The sequence below is a fragment of the Notechis scutatus genome, chromosome 3 (genome assembly GCF_049901735.1).
Source record: "Notechis scutatus isolate UNSWTSFEM ecotype Mainland chromosome 3, rNotScu1.2, whole genome shotgun sequence".
Lineage (NCBI taxonomy): Eukaryota > Metazoa > Chordata > Lepidosauria > Squamata > Elapidae > Notechis > Notechis scutatus.
The window spans coordinates 185,915,596-185,942,109 of record NC_142011.1 but is presented as its reverse complement, the minus strand read 5'-3'; the positions used below and the strand labels follow the sequence as shown (position 1 = coordinate 185,942,109).

General features: G+C 38.9%; 1 protein-coding gene across 2 annotated transcripts in view; it reads left to right on the top strand.

Moving 5' to 3' along the window:
* Nucleotides 1-510: 510 nt before the first annotated feature.
* RNF19A (ring finger protein 19A, RBR E3 ubiquitin protein ligase) overlaps nucleotides 511-26,514 on the top strand; it is a 32,157-nt gene continuing 6,153 nt past the window's right edge. The window contains exons 1-7 of one of the 2 annotated variants that reach the window (XM_026690356.2): nucleotides 735-1,011; nucleotides 4,750-4,880; nucleotides 15,536-16,315; nucleotides 19,221-19,429; nucleotides 20,764-20,908; nucleotides 23,170-23,332; nucleotides 24,522-24,636. In XM_026690356.2, coding sequence (XP_026546141.2) covers nucleotides 15,720-16,315; nucleotides 19,221-19,429; nucleotides 20,764-20,908; nucleotides 23,170-23,332; nucleotides 24,522-24,636 — 1,228 coding nt within the window. In that variant the 5' untranslated portion in view covers nucleotides 735-1,011; nucleotides 4,750-4,880; nucleotides 15,536-15,719. Of the gene's footprint in view, nucleotides 1,012-4,749; nucleotides 4,881-15,535; nucleotides 16,316-19,220; nucleotides 19,430-20,763; nucleotides 20,909-23,169; nucleotides 23,333-24,521; nucleotides 24,637-26,514 lie in introns of both variants that reach the window. The other variant, XM_026690370.2, reaches the window with a different exon arrangement.

The following is a 26,514-nucleotide window of genomic DNA, read 5'->3' as shown; positions in this document are numbered from 1 at the left end:
ATTTCCCCATGATCTTGCCTTCCTCTCGTCCCAACCCATGAATTACAGCAGTAGCAGCTGAATTCTGGGAGTTGAAGTCCGCCTATCTTAAAGTTACTACGGTTAAGAAACACTGGATTAAAGTAGTATTTTCCACAGATGCCATCCATAAAGGTTCTCTAAAATCTATCAAGCTTTGTCATTCCTTATCTTGGAAGACTATCAGGATACCAGCCCTTACCGGGATCCAAAGAAACCAGAAAGGGAGGGCAAAGGGACCAGCAAATTTCACGCTGCCAGGCGGTTTTTCCACCCTGGAGCAAATGTTACCACAGCTTAACTAGCGAGAACGCCCCCAAGGCCTCCGCTTCGGGGCCAGCTGGTCCTTTGCGGCCCCTCTTCCTTTCCTGGGCCAAAGATTAAAGGCACAAAACCTCCTAGGTATATTTATGGGAGCGAAGACAAGACCAGCCGCGGCCTCTGGAAGGCACTTCCTTCTCTGATCTTCCCAAGGAGGGCCCAGCGGGACCCACAGACGGTTGGGCAGCGAGAAGGGAAATGCAACCCGGCCGTGTTCTACGAGCAGGTCGCTCTCCCCGAGTCTCCTTCCTTCGGAGGAGCAAAGCCGGGCTGCCTGGATCCCGAAGTCCTCCCCCCTGGACGAGCAGGGAGAAGACAAACTTTAAGAGAAAATGCCGCCCTCGCTGCCTCCCCTGCGCACCAGGCCTCCTCCTCCTCCTTCCTCGCCGCCGCCGGACAGACACCGGGTTCAACCCCCAGGCGGCCCCGCCTCGTCTGTGAGCTCAGCGGGGGAGCGAGGCGGAAATCTCCCTCTCTGCGGGCCAAGCCCAGCCCTTCCTTGCCTGGGGCCTGGCAGCCTCTCCTTCCCCCTCCTCTCCTCCCCCTTCCCCGCAGCTCTCCCCCCCTTTCCTCACACGCTCGCTTTCTTCTCCCCTCAAAGGCGCTTCCTGCGCGGCGCGGGTCGGCCGAGAAGGGCCCAGCCGCTTGGGGTTTGCCTCCGCCGAGTTCAAGGTACCGGGAAGGGCAGCGGGAGGGATTGTGCCGACGGCTTCGGGGGCTCCAGCCGCCCGTGTCCGGGGCTGGCGGTGGCTGGGGGTATGGGGCGGGGGGGTGAGGAGTCCCGCGGAAGCCGCCTGGCAGGCGGGGAAGGCGGGAGGGCTTGCTCGAGCCAACGGGCGGCGGCGGCGGCTGGGAAGGAGGCACGTTTCGCTTTCGGGGCTCCGCTTGGCTCGACTCCCGGGCGCGGAGAGAGCTTAGGCGGTGGTGGTGGCGGCGGCGGCGGCTCCTCACATTGCTGGGGAGTGAAGTCATCGTGGCCATTGTCTCCCCTGAGCTGCCCGCTGGGCGGCCAGAGGGGGAACCAGCCGCGAACCGTGGGGCCCGCCTTGTTCGCCGAAGCCTCCGGGCAGATCCCCACCCCCAGACCGTCCCGAAGAGGTTCGTTCCTCAGGCTGTGCCCTTGGCCCTTCTCCCCCAGAGCATGCGAGGGGGCTCTTCGGGGAAAGCGAGTAGTCCCTGAGGATCGCAGGAGCACCCCGATAAGTTTTCCGGGAAAGAACTTCTCAGCAATCGACTGCCCTCTTTCCCGGCCGAGTCTCTGAGGCACCTCTCGCTTGCAGGAGGAGGAGGAGGAGGAGGGCGGCGTAAAGCAGCGCCACCTTAAACCAAAGCCTCTAAGTAACTGGGGAAGAAAGCCGCGCTTCCTACGAAAGAGAAAGGTAACCCAGGCCAAAGAAGGACGTCAAATAGAATAGAATAACAAGAGTTGGAAGGGACTTTGGAGGTCTTCTAGTCCAACCCCCTGCTTAGGCGGGAAACCCTACACCACTTCAAACAAAAGTTCATTTTCAACTGACGGGGAAATGTTTTCCACATTCAGCCACAATTATTAATTGGGGAGGGGACGAGATACAATAATCATTTATGTATAGAAAGGCCAAAGGACTACGGCTTCTCCTCCCCCTAAAAATACAATTACTCGAAAGGAATTCTTGTACTTCCTCAATTTTTAAAAAAACCGATGTATAACAGTCGTTGTAATTCCTTTGGAAAACTAACCTCTAAGGGGCATGCTTAAATAACAATATTTTCCTGCAATTGTACAGTAATGCTTTATCTGCTAGTAAAGGAACACCAAATATTTAATTGGAAATATTTGGTATTCAAACGACAGATTAGACCAGCCTTTGAAATAGTTGACATTTTACCATGCTATTTGAATATTTTTTTAACAGGTTTAGGCGATAACAGTGGTTTCAAATTGCCTTACTAGAGACAGGCTAGCAGGCTAGCACAGGTTGAAAAGGCAAAAGAGAGATATAAGTGGATGCAATGTGGGAAATTTGATGCTACTATTACACCTAAAGTAAATGTTTTTTTAAAGCTTAGGTCAAATAAAAAAGCTGTTTCTGAAGTACACATGATGTCAGCATAAAATAAGGTGGAATTTTCCTTTCCCGTTCTGCTTAATGGAATTATTGCTAGCTTCTGTGTTAGAAACCTAAGTTTAAGGAAGTACCTTCAGTGATCTGGTTAGAATACTGCTGCTGGAGAAGCAAGGGTTATGTGTATGAGTGAGAATATCCACGTAAATAGTATTGTGTAGTAGAACATATAACCTATTGTTGGCCAATCAGCCTTACCACCTTAAAATGTAAGTTTTGCTATATTACGTCAATTCCTCAACACAGGTCATCTTGATAGTCACTGAAGACAGTAAAAAAAGTGAGTAAAAAAGTCAGGTGGTGGTTCAGGACTAATAATGTAGGAGTGACAGTTAATGTTAAATAGTTTCGTTTCTGTAGTTCTTTTTAAAACCGACATAAAGCATTGTTGAAAAATAGAAGTGGAAAGCCTGGCTCAAACCAATTAACTAATATGAATAGTTGATTGGGAAACTTGTGGTTGGTTTGTCTACCTTGCAGTAGTGATTGTTGCAAGATTGCTATACTAGAACTGAAGCCAAGTACACCTCATTTCTTCATTCCAGTTCCCTGTGGAATTAATGTGCTTATATAGTTTAAGAGAACCCAGGAGTAAACATTTTATCATACATAATTTCTGTCTCAAACTACAAACTAGTTATTTACACTTGTCCTAATATGGCAATAATTAATTAAATAATTAAAGTAATTAAATCAGAATTACCATATTCATTGCATCAATTCTACATCTCAGAATCTCTGTTGATAGTGGCATGCATAGTTAGATGGACTTTAAAAAAACTATGTTAAAAAAGGGGTAAGTTGTTGACACAAATGCCCTTGAAAGTTATAAGAACAGAATGTTAACATTCTTGGAAAATTGTTTTTTTGTTCTTAGACAGTGATATTGGTAGTGAGATTTAAGAAAGGTGGAGAAACACTGCCTTAAATATTTGGGATTTGTACTTAAGTCATTGTGGTCAGAATTCCCTATATAGTCTGGAAGGAAATGTAAGCAAGAAATTCTTGAGGTGGATGTTTCTGTGCTTTGTCTTTGAAACTACATTATCAAGAACTACAATATAAATACAAAACACTTATGAAAAGAAATTAAAATATTGAAATTGTGGTTTTTGAATTGGAAACAGTTATCTGAGTACATGTTATCTCTTTTTGGAGTCACGCATTTTATTTTAAATATGTATTCTACTTTCACAATAAGTCTGCTTGTACATTTATTAATTTAAAGACTTTTCCTTTAAATTAGTGGTTATGGCTAACTGCAACATGACTGACCCTGCTGTAATGCTTATCTAAAAGACATGACAAAGTTAAATGAATGGGAAAGAAGGATGGGAAAAACGAAACTCAGACACCAGTGTTTATTCTGTCCACATATGGAAACACTAGGTAGCTTGTTAGAATTACTGTCCATAGGTAATAGCTGATGGAGAACCAAAGCTGGGTGTTTGCAATACTTGAGATGATGGAATAGTTTTTCTCTCTTCCTTCATTTTGCAGTCTAATCAGGTGATTGGCAAATGTGAGAGGAAGTGTAGAAAGATACAGCATATTTTCTTATCTTTTTCTGATGTGACATGTGATTGTATTGTCCACATCTGTTCATGGCCTTCTTTCTCTGAATTGTTTAGCTTTCCATGGCTGTTGACAGGTATTTGCTTGATCGGAGGAATATGGCCAACTTTGCAAAAAGTTAGGATTATTTTTAAGCCTCATTTTCAAACTTCCATTCTCCAAAATATTGTGAGCACAATCGGTATTTTTATTAAATGCCAAGAAAAAAGAAGAAAAGTTTTACTTAGTGTTTATTTGAATACCAGTCATAACTTTTCCATATTTCCAGTGTGCACTTGTCTCCTTGTTTTTACTATATTGTCTGATAGAGAATTATTCAAAACTTGAATGCTTGAATGCTATCCAGTAATCTTGAACTGGACTAATAAAGATCTTGCTTCAGTATTGCTTGGATTTTTTTCTTCATTTGAGTAGATATTTTCACTTTTTGTGCAACTTGTAGTCTGTGCTTGGAAAATTAATAAGGTACAGAATTAAAAAATCAGACTCTTGACAGATCCAGTAACTTGACAGTTTTTTATGTCTTAAAGCAGGAGTGTCAAACTCGCGGTGTCAGGGCAGTGTCATGTGATATATGACAACTTTCCCCCCTTCACTAAACTGGGCATGGGCGTGGCCAGCATCCGGCTCATGGGTCGTGAGTTTTGACAGCCTTGTCTTAAAGCAATCCAAACATTTTTGCATAATAATAGAGGGGAACTTCTATTTTACTTCTTTGTCTTCTTTTCAGATCCAAGGTTTGTTTTCACATTAACTTGATACGACATAACTAATTTATTACATGGCTGCACTACAAATTTGAGCATGATCTTTGAGATTCTATTGCTGGCTGGCACATGGAGGCTTATTTCATTCATTAAGGTAATGTCTTGATTTAATTATATTAATTACATTTCATTTTCATGAATTTAGGCATCTGGTATTTTCTGTTTTGAAATGTCAGGGGTGTCAAACTGGTGGCCCGTGGGCTGTCATGCACAGGCCACACCCATCCCAGTTCTATGAAGGGGAAAAACGTTGTGATACATCATGTGATGGCTATGTGATGCAGCAAGTTTGATACCTGTGATACCTATATGTTGAGTAAACAAATTATATTTAACATAGTAATTTTTCTAAAATGTGACAAATTCGTATTTAAATTCTCCGTGAAAGTTGTTTCTTCTGTTATTTTTAATTTTTCAAGTCTCTAATAATATACTAATTCTAATTATAGAATAAATGTTAGGTTTTAACACAATTTAGAGAATAAAAGATAAATTGCTAAAATTTTACCAACCACCTTGTTATTCTCCTAATCTCTCTGTAGAACCATAATGGAGATTTCCAACTCACAGGCTAAATGATCAAGAAGCAACTCTGGTGCTTTGAGCAAGCATCCTTCTAATTCTTAAGTCCTGTACTCACGCTTTCCTTTATATCCCGCAAGAACCATGCTTGGTCACTGAAACAGTTTTAGCATATTTATAGCCAAGAAGTAGACCTGTCAAGACATAACCTACTGTTTTCTCTATTCAGTCCTACCAACATCTTAACAAGTCTGGTTATTGTAGTTCTTGTTTAACAACATAATTGGGACTAGCATCTTAGTCATTGAGCAAAGCAGTCATTAAGCATCATTGCTTCGCTCAACAACCACAATTCCAGGACTCCTGGATAGTGAAGTAGATGGCTGGAAACTGCTGTCTGCCAGAGGATTTCATCCTGAAATGTTCCTGCAACTCTGCACAGAGGGGCAATCCTTCTTGAGGCTACAAGAACAAGCTGAAATCTTCAGAACTTCAGCTTTGATCCTGCAGCCCACCAAAGAATTTCTCGTCCATGCAAGATTTCAACTCCATTTTTGTAGCTTGTAGAAAGATTTCAGGTCCCCGCTACTTGCAACCTTTCATGCTGGCTTTTCCATTGACTTTCTGTGAAAGCCGACAGAGAAGATTGCAAATGGCGATCAAATGATTGCAAGGTGGTTGAGAATTGGTTGCAGATGTGAGCTAGTTGCCAAGTGCCCAAAATGTCATGTCATGGCAGGTTGATGGAGCGACATTTTACACAATCTGTTTCAGTGGCTATTGTAACATTTAACAATTGTTAAACAACTAGTCCCAATTCAAGAACTGCTGTATAGGATTTGCAAGAGTTGTATAAGTCAATCAGAATAGAGCTGGAAGGGAATTTGGAGGTCTGGTCCAACCCCCTGCTCAAGCAGGAGATCCTATACAATTTCAAACAGGTGGCTGTCCAGTCTTTTCTTAAAAACCTCCAGTGATGAAGCACCTATAACTTCTGAAATCAAGCTGTTCCACTGGTTAATTGTTCTCACAGTTAGGAAGTTTCTCCTTAATTCCAAGTTGTTTCCCTCCTTGATTAGTTTCCATCCATTGTTTCTTGTCTTGTCTTTTGATGCTTTGGAAAATAAGTTGACCCCCTCTTCTTCAGGCAGCCCCTCAAATACTGGAATACTGCTATCATGTCACCGCTAGTCAGGGGTGGGTTTCTACCGGTTCTGTCCACCTCTGTAGAACCGGTAGCTATGAAGAGCAGCAGATATAGAACTGGTTCTGCCGGGCTCTTACCTAATCTTTATTTTCTGATTTTTCAACTTCAGCTGCCGAAGGAGGCACAGCTGCAGTTAGAAAAGCAGGAAAAGAGGGTTGTTTCAAAGGCTGCTTCTCTGCAGGCAGCTGATGATGATTTACAGGCGCGCAGCTCGCAGCCTGCAGGAAAGCTCGTAAATCCTGAACTGGTAGTTAACCCTGTCGTATCCTACCCCTGCCCCTAGTCCTTCTTTTCTCTAGACTAGCCATACCCAATTCCTATTATCTCCATATTTTTTTATCTTCAGGCCTTTAATAATCTTAGTTGCCCTTCTTTGCACTTTTTCCAAAGTCTCAACGTCTTTTTTTGTAATGTGGTGACCAAAACTCGATGCAGTATTCCAGGTGTGCTCTTACTAAGGATTTATAAAGGGAGGGTACTAATACTTCATGTGATTTTGATTCTATGCCTCTATTTATACAACCAAGGATTGTATTAGCTTTTTTGGTTGCTGTTGCATACTGCTGCGTCATGCTTATGAGATTGTCTACTAGGGCTCCCTCTCACAGTTACTGATTTTGAGCCAAGTTTCACCTAATCTAAACTTTGGTTTTTCCTGCCGAGGTGTAAACATTGCTTTTCTCCACATTAAATTTCATTTTGTTGGATAGAGCCCATTGTTTAAGTCTGTCAAGTTCTTTTTGGATCCTGAGCCTGTCTTCTGGGGTGTTGACCATTCCTGCCAGCTTAGTGTCACCTGCAAATTTGATGAGTTCCCCTTCTATTTCCTCATCTAAATCATTTATGAAGGTGCTGAAGAGTATTGGCCTTAAGACAAATCCTTGTGGTACCCCTACTGCTTACTTCCCTCCATATAGATGTAATAGTATTAAGGACGTCATTGAGTATGATAATGCTGCTATTGCTACTTTGACAATAGCATCAGTATAGCATTTCTTCTTTCTTCTGCTGGTCAAGCATGATGGAAAGAGAAATATGTGGATATTTGTGCGGTTATCAAGCAACCACATTTTTAATCTATTGCTATTTTCTCCCATTCAAAGATACTAATTGTTTCACTAATTATTTAGTTTTTGGATTGTCAATTTGTAGTTATCCCCAATGATATAATAAAATTTAAAAGTTGACAGTTGGCTTAAGAGTATGGAGATTGCTAAAATACTGCATATTTTTATACTACGTTGCTGTTGCTGTGGGATGAGCAGTTGTGTTATGCGGTTTTACTTTTTAAGAACATATACAGTATATCAGTTTACCTTTATCAATTTTTTTTGCTTGAGCACCTGAAATGTTGCAATCAGAATATTCTGTTTTGATCAATTGACTACCTCATACTGTCCCAAGATTTTCAGAAATGTCTGTGTATATTTGTGAATTCTAGATCCCATATATCTGGAAGGTGCTATTAGGAATATATGTATAACACAACCATTAGTTCTGATTAGTTCACGGAGAATGTCCATAAAGTATGCTGTGCATCAAGGAAAAGTGGCAAAGTTATGGCAAATTGGCTTTGGTGATGTAACATTAAATAGTTCTAGAAGATCTAATCTGTAACCTATTGACAATAAAATCTGTGTTTTTCATGTTTGTGTTATTAACTAAAATAGTCTATATGTGTGTGGATGTATGTTTGAAAAATATATGTGAAAATAAATTTGAATAGATATTAGGTTCCCAGTTGTGAGATACAGAAACACGTCCATATTTACCACTGCAGTGGGATTTGGCAGTTAAACATGAGTATATAACTTTTTGATCATTCTAAATTGGAATTCTCTTATAGAGAAAACCAGATTTTCAGAACACTTTTGGACTTGGCCAAATAGAGGCCAGATGTATCTCAGAGGGAATGGTGTTCTGAAGGGCAGGTGCTTTAACAGAGAAGGCAGTGTTCCTAGGCCCATTAGATGATTCTGCTTAAGGAATGGCATCTAGAGCCTGTCAATTCTGTCCGTGTAGAACCCAGTTGTCAAAATTGCATCATCAGGGCAGCATCATGTGATGTATCGAGACTTTTCCCCTTTTGCTAAATTGGGTGTGGGCGTGGCCAGCACATGATGCATCTGGCCCACAAGCCTCGAGTTTGACATCCCTGGTGTAGAAAATGTAATAAACAATTCCATATAAAATAGAGTACTATCCAAAATATCTTCCTGTCAACTATTCTAAAAGCCACACAAAGAAGAACTGTTCTTGTCACATCTAAATGAAGTTAACAGATACCTTGACTTTAATGGGCAGCCTGTGTGGGAAGTAGAGATAACGAGCAAGCTGCCTTCTAGGTTCTTATTTCCTTCATGTTTTGGATAAAGTACTCACAATCCCCCTTCTGACTTAGACCATGTCAGTTAGGCAGATTCCGCTGATATGACATCTTTCAAAAAGGCAACAAGAACCCATGTAATGTCAACTGTATCGGTAGCCAGCAACACTTTGAATAGGACCTGGTGGTGTAGTGGTTAGAATGCAGTGTTGCAGCCTAAATCTACTTAGAGAGGACTGTAAAACACTATGAAGCGGTATATAAATCTTAAATGCTATTCAGTGGTGGTATTCTATCAGTTCTGCCGAGCTGGTAGCGGTGATGAGCAGTAGAGAACGAAACGGTTCTCTCCACCACTGTTTCGTTGGGCCCACCCGGGCTCCCATACTCACCTTTATCCTCTGCTTTGGCACAGCAGAAGTGACCAGGAGAGTGCAGGCTTGCAGGAGGTGAGTTGGAATGCCTCTGTGCCTGTACAAACGCCTCTGCAGCTGCGCAAAGTGTGCGTTTGGCACACGCGCACACGCAAAGTGTGTGCACGCGTGCAAAGCGCGCCGACCAAGCTATGCCCATCGAACCGGTGGTAAAACTTTTTGAATCCCACCACTGGCGCTATTGCTAATAAACCCTCTCCAAAGCAGGGATTAATCTACTGAATTGATTAATGCAAGTCAGGTGAGCAGCTGCATTTTGTGCCATTTGCAATTTCTGGGTTATCTTCAAGGGCAGCCCCATATTGAATGAATTGCATTAAATTAGCTGACCCGAGAGCATGAGACTGTCTTCTTCATGACAAGGGACTGAGTCACTGTCTTCGTCATCTTCTGCTCCAGGACAGTTTTGGCTGAGCAACTGAAGCTGCCAGAGCATCTTCTGGGCATGGCTTCAACTTACTATTCTAGCAAGATCTGTAAGTCTGAAAAAACCCCCAGATCAAAGTTCTCTTTGAGAGGAGTGCAGCTCTATTAACAGTAATAAATAGGACTTCCATGGAGCTGGGTGGCTTTTCTCTTAACAACATTATCTATTTTGCTGAAATTCTGTATGATTCTATTCCACTCACCAATTCCTCACAATTTCCAGGGCATCAGGCTAAGATTTCTGTTGCATTTTCTGCTCAGACTGAGATTGAACTGTAACACTAATACAGGTAATTGTTTAGCAACCACAACTTGGTTGTTAAGCAAAGTGGTCACTAAGTCTTTTAATTTGATATATAAATAAATATACTTGATCTGAGTCCTTTGAAATGGATGATGATTCTCTCTATTAGATTATTCTTCTTTCTCATTTTTCTCTTGTGTTAATAGATCTGGTTGGGATCTGCTGCCTAGTTTCACTGTTGGAACTTGCCTTAATACATCCTTAGGAGGCCCTACAACTGGCTTCTGTCTACAGGAAGGGCTGTTGCTTCTATTCTATCTCTGTACCTGTTGTTTTCTTAATAAGGAGTCTAGGCTACCAAAGCATTAGAGGGCCACTCCCACATCCTGAAAGCTATGATAAATTTCAAGCACCTTGTATGTTCTTCAAATCCCCATGTTTAGGCTTTATTTCACACTTCATTTAGTAGATCTACACCGTGATTTTGATGCCATCGGTTAAGCAAGCTTATGGATGGCCTTTGCTGGGATTCTTCTTGGAAAAGCTATACAAGATCTTTTTGTAACCTCCCCAGCACATCTGTTTGCTAGAAGCTTGCTACCTGCTTGAGGCTGCCTAAACTTCTGGCTTTCTCTTGAGCCATATATGTAGTGGGGATGCATATTCTGTTTTGAAAATACTGAAAGCTCTGAAGAGCTGGTTCAGGTCAGCTATCACCTCTGAAGAATTTGTGTCAACCTCTGCTGCTCGGGAATTCATCAAAACATACAGTTTGACCAGGGAAGTTTAAATATAAAGGTTTCTGCCTTGTATTTGCAGCAATGCTATCAGCATTTCTTTATAGAACCCACACTATCATTCACTGCCTCAACAGCCACCATTTCTCCAGTGGCAGGGATTTATTTTAATTGTGTTGCTTCCAGTGTGACCATCGTAAGAAATTATTGGAATTACAGTACGTATCTCATTTATTTTCCTTTTGATCATAAAATATGTGAGTCTCTCATACATGCCACAGAGGTTGCTTGGGTTGACAAAGCTGAAATAGTACCAATAACCTTCTGTCCTAGATGAGAAAGTTATTTTTCTGTGGCTAGTTTGAGTGGATTTGCAAAGGTGAGGTAGATTGTTCTTTCACTAACTTGCTCACTTTTTACCTGAAACTACCTTGTTCCAAATGTCCCCCACTGTAGATTCTAGAGCAGGTGTTTAAAGACAAGACTGAAACAAATCTAGAGGAGACTGTTTGAAAATATTCTAATTATTGATTTAGCAGCATTTACTGTAAATAATTCATAGATCAGTTGTCTATATTCTTTTTAATAATCACCACTTATAAAAGTAATTTCTTTTTATGTCTGAATCACATGCTTTCCAATCCATGTGTTTTAGGTTTAATAGTTATAGTCTGAGCCATTTCCTGTTTTTCTGCTGTTATGCTGCCAGGAGTAAAAACTGGCTCGTCAGCCATTTTTAAAGACCTTGCAAGTAGTATAGTACTATTAATTGTGAACAGAATTTCTAGTGATTGTTTTGTCTTTCAATTTTGAAATGTTGCTTAAAATGGGATTCACTAAGAAGTCCAGATGAATAATCTGAAAACTAGAATAAAGTAGATGAGAGCAAAGAAGCCTGATCTTTGTCATTCAAGTATTCTTTTAACCTCTGAAATGCCCATTTCTTTGTTAGTATTATTAAACTTAAGAATTTTTACTTCTCTGGCAGCCGCAAGTTCAATAGCTTTTGTTATAGTGAATGTGCAGAATTTGTGGCTTGCTCTTTCCATTATGTAGTAACCACACCTGGTGTTAATAGTAGACTACAGTAGATGAGAACACAGCCATCTTCCACCTATTTTTTCTATGCACAGAAGAGGTAAAAATGTACAGCAGTAACCTGTATCATATAATAATTGAGCTACATTATTATTAATAAGTTCGCAGTTTGACAAGAACTAACAAATCAGCAAATCAAAAAAGCACAAATAAAAACAAAACATTATTTAAACAAGCCAAAATAATAGCATAATGATGAAGCAGATTATTTGACTATACAAGCCAGTGGAAGAGGCTATACATGAAAGTTCACTTAGAGGTCTTCAAATAAGTTGGATAATCATCCCTCAGAGATGCTTAGTGTCTTATTCTCCAACCATGGGGTTAGATTAGATAGCCTCTAAGGAACATTCTAATTCTATAATTCTGTAAGACTAATATCAAAATAAAGACAGAATCAAGTTAGTAGGAATAGAACAACCCTGACTTCCCTCACAAGAAATTTCATAAATGAAAGACTTGCTTCATTCTTTTTTTTTAAAAAAACCTTGCTTTATAGTAGGTGGGTATTGAGGGTTTCTTAAATTGCACTTTAATAATCCAAGCTTTTATAAAAAAAATTAATATCCAGCAGAAGAGCTTGCAAAAGCTTTCTAAACTTTGTATGTGCTGTTATTCAAGGGTATTCTCATATCAAATAACCTGAGTTCATATTAGCCAAAGGATGATCACATATTACTGAAATATGCCTCGCCTGAGAACTGTGTTTCTTTAGCCTACATTGCTGCACAAGTAGAGATTATTTAGCTAGTCATAGAATTCTATTACGTATGATGCTTTCAGGCTGTTTATCTAGGTACTCTTTTATGAGTGGATATATAAACTCTTCAGTTGAATTGCTCAAAGGATTTTCCAATCATTTAACAACCTGGGGTATGTAAAAAAAATTAAATATTCAAAGAATTGCACATAGTATAATTGTCTTAGATTTTTAAGACAAGGGATATCACCATTTTAAATTTTAAAATCACTTCAGCAAATACACTGAAGTAGAATTCTGTAAAAAAGAATTATAGGTTAATTGCATTCTGTAGATCTCACCCCTGGCTGCAATTCAAAACATATCCTCATGGAACAAATTTGGATGATTTGGCAGGAGAGGAGGAAATTCTGTTGTATTTTGTGCGACATTTGATTTGTCCACCATTTTGAAAGATAAACTTTTAGTTTGAGAAAAGCATTACTACACTGTATTATTTGTTTGAACTCAACAAATAGAAACATAATATCCAATGTGTTGTTTTCCTAAAAATAATATATGACATCACAGGGATATTGTATTTCATAAGCTACAATCCAGTGAACATAATTCTTATGGAACAGTTTCAATTAATGTGCAAGCATGTATGTTATTTTAGTATCCCACTGTTTAGTTATTTGGTCTAGGTGTCTACCTTTCATGTTCCTTTTTGTGATTGTTGACCTTTTGATTTTTAAACTGATTTTGACTTAATCTAATGTATTAACTGAATTGTTGTGGTTTCTAAAACTATTATTACTTAATAATTGTTACAAATCATGGCTTCTGCTGCATTGAATGTGAACAGGAACATTTAAATGCAGATTCTTTTTAAAATTACTCTCTGCCTGTTAAGCAGAATAATTCGGTCATCCCATTTCTATGGTAGCCTTATTTTGTTTCAAGGATTCCAAAATGCTGCATGTTAAGATATCAGTAATTAAATGTCAGTATTAAATGTATTCTGTATGAAGGTATTTTTAAATGCAACTTTAAATGGGAGGGAGGGGAAGTGGAATTTATTCCTGAAAATACAGGTAGTCCTTGATTTGCGACCACAATTTAGCCCAAGAGTTATGTTGCTAAATGAGACGTTTGTTAAGTGAGTTTTGCTCATTTTTTGACCTTTCTTGCCACAATTAAGTGAATCACTGCAGTTTTTGAATTAGTAACATGGTTAAGTGAAACCGGTTTCCCCATTGACTTTGCTTGTCAGATGGTCACAAAAGGGGATCACATGATCCCGGGACACTACAACTGTTATTAATATGAGTCAGTTGCCAACTGTCTGAATTTTGATCACGTGGCTATGGGGATCTACAATGGTCACAAGTGTGAAAAATGGTCATAAGTCACTTTTTCAGTAACGTAACTTTGGATGGTCACTAAATGAACTGTTGTAAGTCAAGGATTATGTGTATAATAAGCCTCATGGCTTACAGGCTTAAAATAAGCGACCAATAGCTTGTCTGTAATGGACATGTTGTTGCATGTTGAATCTGGTTCCTTAATTAGTTTGTTGCTGCACAAGATATGATTGATCTATTTAATTTTTTAAAATTTAATTTAATCGTCTTTTTAATTTCTTGGCTATAATATAACTTAGGAAGGATGTATTATGACAATCTCCTCCCTTTGTTTCTAAACTCCAATTACTACTACTGTAACAAATGAACTATTTGGAAATTTGACTTCTTTAAGGAATTTATTAGCACGGGGAAATTTTTCTCTCATTTTTAGTTGTAAGAAATAAAGGTTAATTACTGTTTTAGATTAGAAGCATATTGTGTCTTTCTCAGCATTTTTAAATTACTTTCCTTCCTCCATATGTAGAAAATTAAACAAAATGTTTATTCCTCACAAATTCATAGCTGTACATTTTGGTTTCGGTTTTGGTTGGAAAAGAATAATCGAAGAAATCAGTAGTTTAATTTTTTTCTTTATATCATAGACATTTTAGATGTCACTGTTAAGTTGATTTCCTGTTCATCTCTTTTTCCTTATAATGATAGCTTTGACCTGAAAAGCCACAAGCAGAAACTAAAAATGTAAATATTACTGTGTATAAGTTTGTGGGAAATCTTTCAAGAAAGCAGCACCTAACATTCTTATACTGTCAAAAACTCTACTCAGTGCAGGGCACAATTTCTGGAATTCTTTCCATACTCTGTATCAAATACACCTGTATTTTATTCTCTTTCTGTGTTTGTGCCTCCATCTTTGTTGCTGGCTTCCTTTTGCATTGCATCTAAGTGTTAGTTTATATGTGGGTACTGGTAAATGAAAAATAGGCTACATGTGCTCTGCTTTTGCCCAAGTGATGGATTAGGAAGGTTAGATTGAAATAGCTACTAGTCTTCTGGGCCATTGCTCAACTGCCTGTCACACAATAACACAGTAGGAGTGAGTTTGTTTGTTTTTTCAAATCTTCATTTTCTGGCTTGCACCAAGCTTAGTCCCATTGTGTTCAATTTTGGAGAGACTGAGAGTATGAAGCTCACTTTTATACTGTTACCAATAATACTGCATTGGTGCAGTTACTCAGAACTGAAATCTTGAAGATGTTTTTACCTTTAGACATATCACAAGAACACTAAGAGATTTTTATTTTATTTTAATTGGTGCTGCAAATATTTCCCATTTATAAAGTTGAAGAAATGTCTGTCTGGATTTTTTTCTTCTTCTGATAGAATCAATTTTAGGATTGGCAATTCACTGGTTAAAAATCCTGAAAAGTGAGGACAACCCTTTCTTGCAAAACAGAATAGTACCTACATATGTTGCCCCATGACTATTGATTTTCTTTTTTAAAATGACAACTGGGAACCTGGAAATTTCCTTTACTTGCTCTCTTGCTAATTGACAGAAATGCAACAGATGGATGAAGCAAACAAGGTGGGGTGGAGGATTAGGTAATTGTAAAATGAATAAGCAGATTAATACCAGTCCTTTGCAAATAACAGTGGATCTGAATAAATGGGGAATCGTTTTTATGTCTTTCTTCCATCTTTTTCAGAATTGCTGAGGAGCATTTTGGGGTGGATTACATATTGTGAAGAATTTGCTGAATGAACCAAGATCTAACCATGCATAACAAGACTTAAGCAGCCTTTCCCTTTGTGACTTAAATATGCTGCTTTTCAGTAGTGCTTTAGTCTTTAAAATGGTCATAGCTGCATGTATTCTTTGATCCATTTCTGATGAATGTTACAACCATGAGTTTACATCGGCAAATGGGATCTGATAGGGACTTGCAATCTACTGCTTCCTCTGTAAGCTTGCCTTCAATTAAAAAGGCACCAAAGAAGAGAAGAATTTCACTGGGATCTTTTTTCCGAAAGAAAAGGGATATGAAACATAAAGCCAAGGATGTAAATGGTGGTGTCGATGGGATTGCAAGTATTGAAACTATACACTCAGAAATATGTCCAGACAAGAACTCTATTTTATCTGCCTATATGTCATCAGACAACGGAACAGCCATCTGTAGTAAGCAGACGGAAGACTTCATAGAATGTCCCTTGTGCCTTTTGCGGCACTCTAAGGAGAGGTTTCCGGAAATAATGACTTGTCACCATAGATCTTGTGTGGATTGCTTGCGTCAGTATCTCCGGATAGAAATCTCAGAGAGCAGAGTTAATATCTGCTGTCCAGAATGCTCTGAGCGATTTAATCCCCATGACATTCGATTAATTTTAAATGATGACATCTTGATGGAAAAATATGAAGAGTTTATGCTTAGACGGTGGCTTGTTGCGGACCCTGATTGTAGGTGGTGCCCTGCTCCAGACTGTGGGTAAGTGATTCATTTTTGTATCCAGAGCTCTACTTTATCCCTCCTTGATTATTACATTGCTTGGGTATAATGTCTTGTTTACCAGAATGTTTTTATTTGGTACTGTATTTCAGGTTTTTGTTTCTTTTGACAAGTCAAAAGTAATTTTCTGTGACTTTAATAGCAGAAAGATTAGAGAATTGAGAAACAGATTCTACTTCTCCTATCTTCTCAAATGTTATCACTTCACGCTGCAGAATATTAAAGGGGGTTGACAAGTTTTAATGCAGCCCCCAAAGTAGGTAGCTCTCCATGCATTATTATTAACTTGCTGCGTTCTGGAAGAAGGTATTTCTACGTTCAGCACATAGAAAGTGGTTTCCCTCTCCTGTATTTCATATCCGGGGGAGGTGGCCCCACTCTTCTGTACTAACTCACCTCTTTATCTGCGTGGAATTCTAGCTTACCCTTAGTGCTCAAACATTTTTAACTTTCCATTTTTATTTTTAAATAGCAAAGTTAAGAGTTTTGTGAATATAAATTGTGAAAGTTGATATAATTGGCAACAAAAATTTTCATATTACAAGAGCCAACTGTTAATTTTGAGTAAAATTTAAGACAGCATAATCCACTTTTTGCTTAATGTCAGAAAAAACGTATTTAACTATTAAACAGGGTTGCTACTCTTGTTGCTACTCTTTTAAATACTAAATAACAAAGAAAATAATAAACTGTACATTTTGAGACTGAATAGGGCAATTTGGAAGCCTTTATAGCTTACATTCATATACCTGCTGCCTACATTTTGTCTTATCTTCAGATAATCGTACTTGTTTCAAAATATTGCAGATAACCGCAATTATGTGTTTCAATCATTTATGTATGGTTCCAATGCCACATGTGAATTTATTAATTCATAGAATGTTATTCACATGCACACAACTATAAGAGAACTTGTTAATCTGTTCTAAAGTATTGTGGTTCCTTAATACTTTATTTTGATATAACATTTAACGCAAAATCCTGCTAATGCATATAAAATATAATTGCTAACACATTTCAGATAAAGACATTTATAAATCACATAATAATGTTGACTTGTTAGTATGTTGTACAATATAATATTTTCATAGAACTTTTGATTAAAGTTCAGTCAATAATAATACCAATTATGCCTGTAGGAGAGAGACAGCAAATTTCTTTCTGAATTCTCAGTTTTTTATTTTATTTAGCATATGGCATCTACAGAGGTCGTGCAATCACTAATATACAAATATACTGGATTGTCAGTGACAAGGCTGAAGTTGATTGCAGATAGTCCTTGATTTATAACTGGATTTATAACTGCAGCTGAAATCTGTTGCTTAGCAATCCATAAAGCATGGCCACATTGCTTAGTGATAAGCACATTCCTGAAGTCCTGGTTGCAGTTTTTCCTTGAATCCCCTGGTTATTAGGTGAGGCAATTTCCAGCCAGCTTCCCACAAAAACAATGAGGAAGCTGATAGCAAGTCCCAGGCCCGCAAGTAGATAAATAGCTGCTGCTGACTGGGAGAAGGAGCATAGGGGTGCAAGGAGATGCACAAGTGATGCACTGCAATCAGGGGGAGGATGCAAGGTGAGAGGAAGGGTCAGGGTGGATGTGATGGGCTGCACAAGAGGTATGGCTTGAGTTAGTAAGATGTGAGGTGTACTAGAGACGTGAGACAAAGAGGATATAAGTGGATGAATGAGAGGCACCATGTGAGTTGGAGAAGATGAATGCTTGTGTGAGAGGGTATGCAAGAGGCATGCTTTGGTGAGAGCGCATGAGAAGTGCCAATGAGTTGATGAAGGTGTGAGGAGAATGCAGGAGGTGCTGTATAGGCCAGAGTGGGTGCAAGGGAGGTGCAGTGAGAGTCAGAAAGGGTGTGTGAAGGAGTGCTTGGCTGGGACAAACAGAAAGGCTATGGGAGGGCATGTGGAAGGGAAGATTATCCCGGTGATTTTCTGGGGAAACTAATAGGGTAAGTTGCAGATTGTGATCATAGGACTATAAGGCCCTTGTCAACTGGTCACAAGTGCAAACAGGTTCCCAAGCATCCAGATTGCAATCTTGTGACTACTGGGAGGGGGTCTGGGGGTTGAAACTCCAAGGACTGATTGTAGCCACCATTCATTCAGTACTTGTATCTTGGAATGGTGCTGACCATGGATGTGCGTGGTATGTAACTTCAAGAACAGGTTGTAAGTTTTTTTTTTTGAGCCCATCATAACTTCAGTCGTTAAGCGAGGAGGACTCTCTATATTTCAATTTATTTTATTTGAAACAATAGCTTCAATCTTGCAGAATAGCACAGTGATGTCTATTACTCAAAGTTTGCTGAATTCTACTGTAGGGGTTCATACCTAAAATTGCAATAGCACTTAAACTTGTATATCACTTCACAGTGTTTTACAGCCGTAAAAGCAGTTTACAGTGTCATCATATTACAATCTGGGTTCCCAAAATACATCCTATGAGATTAACTAGAGTTCTATAAATGTTAATTATGTTTCTACTTTTATAATGGATGATGTTTCATAATAGCAACTCAGGTATTTAAATTGGCACTATATAGAACTGAAAAAGTCTCAGCATATGACAATACCTGGTTGACTTAGGCTGTTTTCAGTAAAGTTAAAAAGAAAAGTTAATACTTTCAGTAAAGTTAATACTTTGATAAGAGACTACAAAAAAAAAAAAAAATCCAGGCTTAGAGAAAACTAGGAATTGGGGGGTGGGGGGTGGGAATCTTAGAAGAAGGCAGTTCCTGACTATTTCTACATTTTTGCCAAGAAAACATGGATCTATCCACATATTTGCCAGGCATTTAGAATAACTTGAGGGAGGCTTTATCTTAGTACAGTGAATAAATACTCTTCCATCTATTTTTGAATATTTAAGGTATGCAGTCATTGCTTTTGGATGTGCAAGCTGTCCAAAACTTATGTGTGGGCGTGAAGGCTGTGGAACTGAATTTTGCTACCACTGTAAGCAGATTTGGCATCCTAACCAGACTTGTGATGCTGCTCGTCACGAAAGAGCACAAAGTCTACGTTTACGAACAATTCGTTCTTCATCCATTAGCTATAGTCAGGAGTCTGGAGCTGCAGGTATTTATTATTTTAATCCAAATGTTAGAAATATATTTTTATATTATATCTTGAGTTGCTAGTTTACCCATCAGTTAGTGATCCTGAAAAAAGGAAGATATGAATCTTTTCTTCAGTACGTTGATATTAAGGCAAAATTGTACAGTTGTGTAGAACATACTGAAACAATGTGCTGCTAGTATTTGGCATGGTGAATATAATTAGCTTATGCAATCAGTGAAAAGATCTGACTACTGATAGAACTTTTGGTTTGAAATGTCTAGTAACAGACCACACACTGGCTGAGTTTAGATGTTAGGGAAAAAACTGTGTTTGCTTAGTTTTTGACTTATCATGTTGCTTAGATACAGCATGAAGGTTTATAATACATCGTTTCTGATTCAAAACAAGATTGCACCTCTAAATTTTGCATAGCATATTAGTAATCATATTCAGAAGGTGGAGCAAGACAAAGATTCTACTTGAGAGAAGGTTTTGAGCCTTAAAATGTGTGCCTTAAATATCTGGAAGGCTTAAGGCATTAGCTTGGTCCTTCAAATGCCAGAAGCTGAAAAGAAAACCACTTTATAGTGGAGGAATATGGATATCAGGCCATTCTTTTTTCACTCTTCCATTTATTATGTCATGTGAATCTAGAAAATTATGGTTTCTTAATGTCCAAACTTAAGTTTTTGTTACGGGAAAGAGTAGTATAAACTATAAGAATATTGATTTAACTGGAATTTGAAGAGATAGGGAACCACTGCCATGCAGGCTTCTAATCTAGGCCCTTGATCTGTTTATACTCCCGCCTCTTCTAACATGAAAAGAGGGAGTAGTTACTTTGTATATAACTCAGCAAATGTTCCTTATGAAGAAAAAGGAAATAAGCCACTGAGAGTATCTTTTGCCTATGAAGAAAATAAGTACTCTGAAAGATGGGAAATAATCTGAACAGAAAAGAATTCTTTTCCTTCTAAAATCGCTATTAGTTGATATCATATGGCTTGATTAAATATAGAATGGGAAGCATTTTTTATTGTTTTTTAAAAGGGTTTTTTTATGCTTGCACTCTCATTTTGCAACTTGAGCTATATTATCTATGATAGTATGCATTTGATGCTTTTAAATTGTATATTGAAAAAAATCTCATCAGAATAGTTTTGAATTAAATGATTATTATTTTAAAGCAGGACAATTTGTAAAGTTCTATTTAATGTTTATGTTAGAGTTTTACTTAGGTATACTTAATTATCTTTCTGTACTGGGTTTGTTGGATCTCAGATGTAATATACTTCTTAATTTTTATTTTTCTTGGAAGCAATATTGCTATTGTACTTCTTTATTTTAAACAGCTGATGACATAAAGCCATGCCCCCGCTGTGCTGCTTATATCATAAAGATGAACGATGGAAGTTGCAATCACATGACATGTGCTGTCTGTGGTTGTGAATTCTGTTGGTTGTGTATGAAGGAGATCTCAGACTTGCATTACTTAAGGTATGTATGGGAAATAGTAGGAAATAAAAATGTTGTTTTTTTTTCTGGTAACAGAAGCTTTAATATGCTTTTTATCCCAATTTGTAATAGAAGCTATGCTAGGCTATTTCAAACTGCTATTTTTCTGAAGTTAGGTAAAGCATTTATTTAGAAAACTTTCATGGCTGTCCATTTTAACACATAGCTCCAGGCAGCTAACAATCAATTTACAGCTTTCTTCCTATAGCAACCCTATTACTAAGGTTAAAACAATTCAGTGCCAAGAAAAAGAAAAACAGAGGCAGCACATTTATTTAAAACATTTATATAGTTGTCCATCTTATATCAGACTGACAGAAAGGTACATGTATATTGGGTTCTTCTAATATCCTCTCCCTAATGCCTGGAGAGAAAAGCCAGGTTTTAACAGCTTGCAAGAAGGTGCAAAAGGGCAGGGCCCTCTGAATCGCTTAATCTGTTTTGCATGGGCATTTAGTAAAATGAAGTATGGTGGTTTTGAGGATTTTGTGTGTATTAAAGCAGGGGTCACCAATCTTTTGGACCTCAGGGACCATCAAACTCATAATTTTAGATCCCAGGGACCACTAACCAGTTCTGTGGGCATGGCCTAATTTGTGAGTGTGGCTTGGTGGTCATGCGACTGGCTGGGCATGGCTTGTATGTAAATATTATAAATATTTATATAACTATTGATTTTTTTTATAAAAAAAGAGAAACTTTTACCCAAAATCAGGCCAAGCAGGCAGGCAGATTGAGTTGCTCACAGAATCACAGATTCATTCAGAAATCTATCTATCTGCCATTGGCTAGCTCAGTCTGTCACATAAAATTTGCTTGCAAGCAAACTCATAAAATTTGCTAGCAAGCAAACTCACAAAATTAACTCACAACACACCATGAATGTAAATATTGAATTTTTTATTTAAAAAAAGAGCAACTTTTACCCAAAATCAGACAAAGCAGGCAGGCAGATTGAGTTGCTCACAGAATCAGATTCATTCAGAGATCTATCTATCTGCCATTGGCTAGCTCAGTCTCTCAAATTTGCTTGACATGAGTCTGCACTGAATTTTCTTGCAAGCAAACCTTCAGTCCTAAGGGAGGTCGGCTGTGCTGAGCCGAAGATCTAAAGACTAGCTAGAAAGCAAGAAATCCAACCATTTCCTGCTTCCTAGCTAATCTAAATCTCCCGGCATAGCAGAACAGATGATGGTCGGAAAAAGGAAAAATAGCAATTTAGCAGGCAAGGAGTGAGTGGGCAGGGAGGGTTCCCGTGGGCCATGTGGGCGGTGCAGCCTTGTGTTTCTGCGCAGCCTGGATTAATTGCTTTGTGGGGATGCTCTGGGGGGTGAGATTTCTCTGCGGCCCACCAAAATTTTCTCACAGCCTAACAGTGGGCTGCGGCCAACCAGTTGGTGACCACCGTATTAAAGTGCTGTGTAGTATGATGAGCAAATGCAGAAAGACCCATCTATTTATAGCAAAACCTACACAAATCACTTCCTGCAGGGGAATACTGTATGTCACAATACTTTCTTTTGAATTCCTGTTCTGCATTTTCAGAGAAATCTTTTGCAAATTAGTTCTTCTTGTTAACAGACTATGGCAATGTTGAGATTGTGGAGTAGAGCCAGTTTGGTCTAGTGGCTGAGCCAGGGGAATAGAAACTGAGGATATGACCTATGTTTCTGGCTTAGGCTCAAAGCGAGCTGGATGACCTTGAGCCAGTCATTCATTCTCAGCCTTAAGAAGGCAGTGGCAAACCACTTCCAGAAATTGTACCTGAAAAACTGCAAGAACTTGTCCAGGCGATTGCCAGAAGTAAACACTGACCCAGGACCTTTCTCCTCACCCTACCTCCTCCCCCAGCAAGCAGTGTTAGAAATCTTGAGGATTAGTTGAGAACATGCTACTTGTTTGTTGGTTAAATTTCAGAAGAATCAAATCTCAACTAACTATCCAGGTTTAAAGAGATTTTTATTTAGTTAGGTTGCAAACCAGGCTGCCTAATATTGGGCAAGAGTGTTGTAAATTATAATCCCTGTGTATTTGGGCACCAGATAGAGGAAGGCTGGTGAGACTAAGAAATGTACCGTTGGGCTGAATTTTGGAACTGGTGTACCTATTTAAAATGCTATTTGCTGAGAATGTATATATCAAGATGATATTGGATATTCACATATTAGCATGTGGGTTAGTAATAGTCTAAGTTAAAGGATTGATGACTGAAGATGGTTAATCTTATATATGAAAATTCTCAGTCCATCAGGTTGTACATTCTGGGGAAAAAAACCATGGAGTCGGAAGAAGAAAATTCTTTGGCAACTTGGGACACTTGTAGGTGCACCAGTAGGAATTGCCTTAATAGCAGGCATTGCTATTCCAGCAATGATTATTGGAATTCCTGTATATGTGGGACGTAAGGTAAGATAACTGAATTGCTTTTGAAATTTACATGTTTTTCAATTTTTCAAACTTGCTCGTTATTCTGTTATAGCAGGGGTGTCAAACTCAAGGTCTGCAGCCCAGATGTGGCCCACGATGTGGTCAGATCTGACTGTCCTGGTCTACCCAATGCAAAGAGGAAAGATAGGGCCTGCCTGGCTTTGGCCTGGTCTACTCAATGCAAAGAGAAAACATGCCAGCAGTTTGGGGAGTGGCGTCAAACGAGCCACGCCCACCCAATTGACCACACCCACCCAGTCTTCCCCATCCCCCAAGATCAACTGCAGCCCTGATGCGGCCCTCAATGAAATTGAGTTTGACACCCCCTGGTCTATCATATCCAGATGAAATTTTATTGAGACTCCCAACATTATGAAATATGAAAGGTATTTATGATGGATGAATTCTTTTCCAGTGATAGTTCCAAAACTTGCTGTTTCTTATCTAGGGAGGCTTATCATACCATCTCATTGCCCTTCTGATAACATGCATTTTTAAAATTTTAATGGGATTCACGTTATGACTATGCTGTGACATAACTTCATAGCTTAGCATTAAAAAAAAGAATTTCTTGCAGTAAAAACTGTAGAAATCTTAACAATTGCAAACTTGTCAATTTTCACGAAAGACCAAGCGACTTCCTTATCTACCAATACAAAATGATTCCCATAAAACACAAATACCAACCATATAGTTGAACATGCATGGCATAGTGTTTCATAACTATAATCAAAGAAGACAATTTACATCTATGGATTCAAATTTCTGGCTTGGGACAGAAATCCAAATTAAAGGAATTTACCATCCATTTCTGACCAGTGATTCTAGTATTGTTGGGAAACTGCCAGCAGGCAAGGAGGAGAGACCAAGCAGGGAATTAGCCTTGAGTCAAGAGACCTAGAGAGAAGAGCCTAACCAAAGATTGAAAACCAAGCTAGCAGAGGAAAGGTTTAAACAGCAAAGGAAAATAAATTCAAAACAGATTTTTTTCATTGCTTTGTTTACTCATCTTGTTTCATTATACCAATGGAATCTTTAAATGCATTAATTTAAAATGGCAGGGAAACAGATAAAGATAATATTGATCACTCCTGTATATCATTTCTTCTACCAGTTATTAAATGGAATTTGCTCTAAAATATCTTCCTTTTTCCTCTTTCTTATAAAGATTCATAATCGCTATGAAGGCAAAGACATGTCAAAGCATAAGAGGAACTTAGCCATTGCAGGTGGTGTAACCTTATCTGTAATTGTTTCACCAGTTGTAGCTGCAGTCACTGTGGGTAAGTATAGAGTTTCTGATGAAGTCTATGAATATCTTTTTTCTTCTTCTTGAGTACACTACATTTACATTAAGGCCATTATATTTTACTAAAAAATTACTAAAACAATATTATTGACAAGTAACCCAGGACAAGCAGTGAGACTATGTTTTAAAGTTTGTGTTTGAATAGTTTGAAAAATTGAATTCTTCCTCCAAAGTTTGCTTGTTTATTGAATGATATTTGCCAATCCCCACTATCAGCTGACACTTTGGCTGGATAAGCAACCAGCAATAAATACCAGAGCAAAAGCAAAATCCTATGGTCACTCACCATTAATAAGAACAAAAACCACAGCAGAATAAAATGGCTCCTTGTAGAATGCAAGGGGTGAAAAACCCAATTATGACTGTGCAGGGGGAAGATGTTCCAAAATTGTGGAGAATTCCAGAAAGGGTCCACATGGGTGGTGGACACTTAACTGGATCTCCCCAGAAGTTCAGACGAGACAAGCAGAATTCATTTTAGCAAGATAATGGCTAGCATCCCAGTGCTCTGTTCTGTAGGGCTAAAAGTTACCCCATAATAGCAGGGTTGTTTTACTAGCATTCTGGCTTCTGTATTATATGCACTTCTAAAGGTAGCTTTCCACTTGAATGGTGATTGGGGTATGAATTACCATTGCCAAGTCTACTTGCAGGAACTTCATCTTACTGGTTCAACACATCCTAACAGCCTCTAATTATTGATTTAGGATTTCTGTGGCATCTCCATCTGCATACTGACTATGCCTCATCCAAAATCGATGAATTTTAGTAGTTTCATATAGATATTAAATAATATCTACTGATCAAGAACATTCTCCCTCATGACTGCCATTTGAAACTGTCCAGAGGTAACAGATAATAACAGATAACAGATAATCAGAGTTGGAAGGGACCTTGTAGGTCATCTAGTCCAACCCCCCCACCCAAGCGGGAGACCCTACACCATTTCTGACAAATGGCAGTCCAATCTCTTCTTGAAAGTCTCAAGTGATGAAGCTCCCACAACTTCTGAGGGCAAGCTGTTCCATTGGTTGATTGTTCTCACTGTCAGAAAGTTTCTCCTTATTTCCAGGTTAAATGTCTCCTTGTTCAGTTTCCATCCATTATTCCTTGTCTGGCCTACAGGCGTTTTAGAAAATAGCTTGACCCCTTCCTCCCTGTGGCAGCCCCTCAAATATTGGAAGACTGCTATCTTGTCTCCCCTGGTCCTTCTCTTTACTAGACTAGCCAAGCCCAGTTCCTGCAACCGTTCGTTGTATGTTTTAGCCTCCAGTTCCCTAATCATCCTCTTCTCTGTACTTTTTATAGAGTCTCAACATCTTTTTATAGTGTGGTGAACAAAACTGGATGCAGTACTCTAGGTGTGGTCTTACTAAGCCTTTATAGAGAGGTATTAGTACTTCCCTTGGTCTTGATTGTATCCCTCTGTTAATGCAATTTAGGATTGCATTAGCTTTTTTGGCTGCTGCTGCACACTGCTGGGTCATATTTAGCTGGTTGTCCACTAAGACTCCAAGATCCCTCTCATAGCTACTGCTATTGAGCCTGGTTTCACCTAGTCTATATGTGTACTTTTGGTTTTTCTTGCCTAAGTGTAGGACTTTACTTTTCTCTACATTGAATTTCATTTTGTTAGATACGGCCCAGTGTTCTAGTCTGTCAAGATCCATCTGGATCTTGAGCCTATCTTCTAGGGTGTTAGCTATTCCTGCCAGCTTAGTATCATCTGCAAATTTGGTAAGTTCCCCTTCTATTCCCTCACCTAAGTCGTGATATTCAGCAAGTTCTGACAGGTTCTGGAGAACCAGTAGCGAAAATTTTGAGTAGTTGGGAGAACCAGCAAATACCACCT